A 6657-nucleotide genomic window follows, 5' to 3' on the forward strand; every position below is an offset into this window, starting at 1 on the left:
AAAGGATTTTTTTTTTTAATGGTCGAGTCTAAGTTAAAAAATTTTCAACATGCAAACAAATAAAATTAAGGAACTTCAAGTTAAATATTGAGACTAACTGAAAATTTTATTTTTATTTTTTTTAAAAAAAGCTATTACCTTGTCATTGTCAAAAAATGATAGGCATCATTGTACCTCCATTAATAGAGAGAAGTTATAAAAGTAAGAAATAAGAAAATTTTATTAAAATCTTTCAACCCTACTTCATTTTCATAAAAAAATCAAACTTATTAAATTTTCCACTCTCCCATTATCATTCAACTAGACGAAGTCAATGAATAAAAACTTGTGGTTTTTGCTGTAAAAAAATAATGACGTTTCATGAAGTGAACAACTTATTGTAATAAAATATGAGTTATGATAATACATTCTGCTATAGTTTAATTTAGTACAGTCTATTTTATGCAAGCAGACTATACATGTTTTTGAAGTACAAGTTAGAGGATACTCTATGTATGGTAAATAATGAATAATCTCAAGAAAATTGCTTCGTAATAGAAAATTATTTCTCCACTTATTTATAAATAAGTTATACAATTTATACTTGGAGAAAGTAACGAATGATAGAAAAATTATAAAAAAGAACCATTAAGACTAATAATTGCTAGAGTATGTTCTAAAATTGTGAGGAAGCGCTCAATAAGTCACACTTCAATATATATATATATATATATATATCTTTGATGTCATACAACGAGAAGGGAAAATTACCACTATATCTCAAACGAGAAAAACAAGCATAAATAGATTTAAAAAAAAAAAGTGTAAATGATCACAATGCGAATTAACCGCATTGATCAACTTGGAATGATTGACTGGTGGCCGATCAAACAAATATATTTTATTTTAATGTAGTTACAATTTAACAAACAAATATATTTTATTTTAATGTAGTTACAATTTAAATATTATAACATTTTAACATTTACAAGTTGAGCTTAGGAAGGAAATTTTTTGTCACGCTAGTTATTATACTCACATCACATGGAGAGTAACACAAAAAACAGGTGCAGTTATTGTGAAGTGAAAATAAGATTAACAATTTTTATGTTATAAAGTTATGAGGAGGCCCTCCGTACATGAATTACATATTAAAAAAAACAGAAAAATTAACATTTCATGAAAACATAATATTAATATGTAATAAAAAATAAATGAGACTGATAATTTTATGACCTGAAAAATTTAAATGATAATTAATATCATCACCAGTAGTTCCCAAAGCGAACAAATAAGTCATTACCACAGAAATAATCACTTGACCTGTATCCACTTTCGAAAACAAGAAAATGAGGATGTTCTAGCGTGCTCCTCGAGTAGTTATAAAAGACTCCGAAAGAATGATGAGGTAAAGGGGATATTGGGGAAGAGAGTTGTACTCCTAAAAGAGGCTGAATCCTTGCCCTGCAATCTTCATTAAGTGATTTGCGGAATATTGAAACTTGAGGGATGCTGCTACAACCTGCATTATTATTCCCAATACTATCACCCTCTTTTAATGTCAGTCGAATCAATAGTGACCAGCGAGGGATGGTGTTGGGAATAAGTAGTGTTGTTAATAATGTATCGTCCATCTTACTATCATCCTCATCGGCCTCTTCTTGTTCATCTTCCTTTAATAATAATGTCATCTCTCCTACTTGATCTCCCTTACTACTCATTTCTCTTTCATTCTCACTAATCATTTCTCTCTTATCCTCATCCTCTTCTTTATCATCTTCCACACCCCTTTTGCCTCTATCACCCCTCATCCTCACAGTAATTGCAAAGCAGACACTTTGCCAGTAGGCATGTTCAACATCATAGGTATGATGTTGGTTGAAATCATGCCCAAATTCAATTGGACTCTAACCATTCAACTATCCTCACAAATGGAAGTAAAGTCGCCAAACTTTGTATTCCCATTGTCATGACTTCTGCTGTCTCTTTCAATGGCATTTTCACATGCTTAAATCCAATGCCATACATGATCTTGCTGCACACCATCACCTTCATTGTCACTTTATTGAATGTCAAATCGACAAGATCCAAATAATTGTGCATAATCACTAACTCTGATGAAATTCTCCCTTTTATACTGCCCCCGATATTTATTTGCATCGGCCCACGATCTCTTATAAATAAATCGACATTGTGTTTCGGGACAGTCGAAGAATGGACTTGACCCAAATTCACACAACCATCAAGATCTATTCTTTCAATCTTAGGGGCTTGAGACAAATCTGGGAGTGCCTTGAGATTTTTTGAATAGCTTAGATTTATTCTCTTTAGATTTGGAAATTGCTGGGAAAAAAAAACACAAAGCAGCAGTGTTAAATAAATTACATAACTACACGCACGTACAATTTACTCAACAATTTTTCTCATGCCCATTACAAGAACAGTTGGACTCCCCGCAGATAGCACAATTACTACTACCATCAATTTAAAGATAATAATAAAGCAAACATTTGCATTGTGAATTAATTTAGTTAATGTTTCTTAGAATCACAACAGCAAAAAATTATGACATATGAGAAACTATACACACCTGATCCCAAAGCTGTTGGATATTACTGTTAGGCAATTCAAGTTCAATGAGATTCTTAGCACAAAATTGTAATGGCACAAATGGCAGTGGATATTCTTCCCAATTGAGAAACCTTAATTCTTTAGAAAGATAATCCAACGATTTGCAAATATTCAACTTTGAAGGCTTTCCCTGATTTGACTTGTAAACTTGAAGGGACATTAAATAATGCATCCTTCGAAAATGACTAGCCATCAATGTGATGCTTTCTATCTTGCTTGCATCCAATGACATGCATCGAATTGCCTCAACCGCCTGGTAATAATATCAAATCAAGGGAAACACAAGTATCATTATCTAAAAAAAATGACCATAAATACCATAGAACAATTAAGTATATCAACTTCTATCCAAATTAACACCACTATATCCATTTTATTTAAAATTCCTTACATTCATGTTTTTCCCATAATATATGAATTTCTCAACAATCATAAATACGCAGACACACTGATGCATACACCTATATGCATGTGCAGATATTTAGAATATAACTATAAAAGCAAAAAGAAAAAAAATTATTTTCCCATTGTACTTCAAATAATGGTAAATTATGCTCACACATGCATATACATATATCACTTAATGAAAAATTTTTGTACACTAATTTTATCTTTTAAAACAACGCATCACGAAAGTCCTAGCTAATTTTAAATTATAATTCTTCTGAATATCACTAATTGTTATTGCAATCCTGTTGATCTTCTTCATGTCTAATGATGAGCATTGAATTGACTCAGCCGCCTACTGATGAAATTATGGGAAAAAATTGGTAATATGTAAAAGGTGACCAGATAATAAATAGAACAATTAAATATATTTCTTTGAGGAATTTCTAAATGAATATACCCTTGTGCACTTTATTCAAACAACTCATTTTATCTTACAATAAATAAATTGGACAAAACAAATGCACGCAGGCTCACGGGGACCACCATACGAACATGTTTAAATTCTTAAAACTATTGTATATAAAACCGCCCGGCATATATAAAATTCTTTAAAAAGAATTTTATGCTTAAATATCATAATTTGTACCTTTTTGCAATATCACTGAATTTTTATCAAGAAAACGCGCGAGCATGCATGTGCAGTGTTTAAGTACACACGCAATCACTTTCAGACTACATCAATTTTTGCTACTGCTATTATTAATATAAAAAAAAGTCAATTTTTGTGGATAATTTTATAATTTATTGAAGATCGTTCATGCTCTAAATTTAAAAATACGTCTTACATCATCCTTATCATATTCTGTGTCAGAACTAATAGAAAGTTTAAGAGTTTAAGCATAAAATTACACCTAATATATTTAGGATCAAATTCAATAATATATTTTTATAACCAAATTCAATATAACTTCTAGCGTAGTGAATATATTTAATATAAGACCCAATATATTTTTAAAAGTTTTTTTTTAATTTTTTAATTATAAAACTAAAATTTTAAGCTTAAAAGATCACACCTAATAAAAAGACTTTGCTTTGCTCTAACCAATTTTAGTCAAAGAAAGGAGTTTTTTTTTTTAAAGGGTCTATTTGGGCATATATTGAAACTTATTGAAGAATTTAATGAATAAACAAATAACTTTAAGAAAATACATCACAAGGAAAAAAAAGATATGAACTATTAAAAGAATAAAGAATATAACTAAAAAATAAAGTATTACCTGGTCATTGTGGAAAAAGTGATAAATGTCCTCGTGCCTCCATAGTCGAACAAGGGTTTTGCGACTAGAATACAATTGTTGGCTTGAAATTTCAAGGCCCATTTCCCTCAGAAGATCATGCATCTCAATGAAATTATTATGATTATTAAATGAAATGAGGGACTTTTCTCTTAGAACACTTATCTCAATATGCATAGAAGAGCAATATAATTGTCTCAATAGGTTCAAAGAAATATGAACTCCTTGCTTGATTAAGAATGCTAGGTCAAGAAACACATTTTGTTGTTTGTCATCAAGTCCATCGAAACTCAACTTCAAAACATCAACAATGTCCTTGGGTGGAGATTGATTTAGTTTTTCCAAAGCACTTTCCCACTCTTCTTTTTGTCTGCCATAGAGGAAGCAACCCAGCACTAATAGGGCTAATGGGTTTCCGTGACAATATTTCACTACTGATTTTGATAACTCCATGTAACCTTTAGATGGCTCATCTCGCTTGAATGCTTTCAAATTGAAGAGATGAAAAGCACCTTCAAAATCCAAATCCGGAACGTGATATGTTGAAGATGTTGCTGAAGCATTCTTCAGCACTTGCATGTCCCTTGATGTGATAATAATTCTACTTCCTTCTCCAAACCAATCAAGTACCTTGGTTAAATCTGCTGCTACTATTGAATTGTCCACATCATCAAGTATAAGAAGAATTTTTTTCTCTAAGCCTATTTTTCATAAAAGTGGTTTTTATGTCATAGATGCTAATGTCCTCATCTTTTAATAATTCTCTGAGGCAATTCTTCTGTAGCTCATCCAAACTAATCCTTTTTAATTGCTCTTTGACATTTTCAATAAAGGAGAAAGCATCAAATTGAGCTTTCAACCCCTGAAGTATAGCTTTAGCAAGTGTGGTCTTACCAGCACCGCCCATACCCCATATTCCCACAATGCGGGCCTCAATTAGAAGCCTCTGAATGTTTCTAAAATGTCGAGCAATACCAATGAGTCCTTCAAGATGAGATGATGACGCATAGTTCAACTTTCTCAAAATATCCTTGACAATCTCTTCAATAAGTTTGAATTCAGGTCTAGCATAAATGTCAATCAAAAGAAAACGCATAAATCCCCAAAACCAACAAATAAAAACATTAACAATTTGCTAGAATTCTAAAAATTAATTGAATAAATCCCCAATACCAACAACAAAAGGAACATTTTTGAAGCTACCTTGTACTGTGGGAATCCCATCCAGAGAGATTTGTAGATTGGATTAAAGCATTTCTCCACTTTTGCAATGCTTCTGGGTTGTCTTTAAATCTTTGCTCCAATACATCAAATCCTTTTCCAAAATTCCCATTTTGTTTGCGTATGCTTGAAGGATCTACGTTATAGAAAACAGGTATCACAACCCTTCCAAATTTACGCTTGCATTCTAATATGTGAACAAGCTCATCTAGACACCAAGTTGAAGAAGCATAATTCTCAAAGAAAATAATCACAGATATTTCTGATTCCCCTATTGTTCTTTGAAGAATCGGTGAGATTGATTCTCCTTTTCGAAGTTCGTGATCCATAAAAGTGTGAATGCCCGCATTTCGAAGCCCTTTGTAAAGATAACTTGCAAAATTGTGGCGAGTGTCTTCTCCTCTAAAGCTAAGGAACACATCATACTTGGTAGCAGGAGGAGAAGTTAAAATAACATCGTCTTCAGAGCTACAGGAAGAAACAAACAGTGAACAGATATTGCGTTATGTGCAGGAGCAAATCAAACAATAAAATAAAGAGTGTGAGGTTATTTAGAAGAAGGTAGCTACCTAGCAGCAATAGCAACAGGTTGGTTACCATTACGCGAACGAGAGATGAGTCTGATGGCTTTAGAAATTGATACTCCCAATAGGATCGATAAAGCTTTTTGGAGCATTGAAGCAATGGTTGTGATAGAAGTTTCTAGCTTCAGCCTTCAGCAAGTAAGGTAGCTAGGGACAAGATTATCAACACTAGAAAACAGAAGAAATTAACAATTTTTTTTTGCAATATTTGGCCTGTGCAAAGAAAACACCGATAATTTTAGGGAAATGCTTGCAAAACGGTACATTTTAACAGGACGAAGCAAGTGAAAGAGAAAAAGAAAAGAATTAATGGACAGTATTAGCCCGGTGGATGTCAGCTTAATTAGCTCACAAGGTCTAAAACATGTTAGTTTCGAGCTTAATTTGCAGACGTTCTCCTCTTCAATCAAGTTCTTCAAACAAATTTAACGAATAATTAATAATTGAATGAAATGAAGTTTTTTAGGATTAACACAGACACTAGGGAAAGCACTGGTAAAGCTGGAGATGGGTGGGATCAAGCAAGTGGATTATCAAAAACAGAGAATATGCCCTGT

At 32.2% G+C, this 6657-nt stretch overlaps 1 protein-coding gene across 1 annotated transcript; it reads right to left on the reverse strand.

Annotated features, from left to right (window-relative positions):
* Positions 1 to 1244: 1244 nt before the first annotated feature.
* On the reverse strand, positions 1245 to 6192 carry LOC114720834 (disease resistance-like protein DSC1). Its single transcript, XM_028906554.1, has 7 exons — positions 6086 to 6192; positions 5499 to 5984; positions 5091 to 5359; positions 4278 to 4996; positions 2570 to 2863; positions 1892 to 2028; positions 1245 to 1815 (listed from the first exon to the last, which is right to left on the reverse strand). Exons 1-7 carry the CDS (start codon positions 6190 to 6192, stop codon positions 1245 to 1247), a joined length of 2583 nt encoding a protein of 860 aa, XP_028762387.1.
* Positions 6193 to 6657: the final 465 nt, after the last annotated feature.

This window comes from Neltuma alba, unplaced genomic scaffold (genome assembly GCF_004799145.2).
Source record: "Neltuma alba isolate B1F8T4 unplaced genomic scaffold, ASM479914v2 tig00012000_pilon, whole genome shotgun sequence".
Taxonomy (NCBI): domain Eukaryota; kingdom Viridiplantae; phylum Streptophyta; class Magnoliopsida; order Fabales; family Fabaceae; genus Neltuma; species Neltuma alba.

Excerpts from the sequence above, each read along its gene's own strand:
- LOC114720834 (XM_028906554.1), bottom strand. The coding sequence starts at position 6,192 with ATGCTCCAAAAAGCTTTATCGATCCTATTGGGAGTATCAATTTCTAAA. Across the intron at positions 2,864-4,277 it reads ACTTTTTCCACAATGACCAG|GCGGTTGAGGCAATTCGATG; the intron begins GTAATACTTTAT and ends TATTATTACCAG. Across the intron at positions 1,816-1,891 it reads TTTGTGAGGATAGTTGAATG|TGTCTGCTTTGCAATTACTG; the intron begins GTTAGAGTCCAA and ends CTACTGGCAAAG.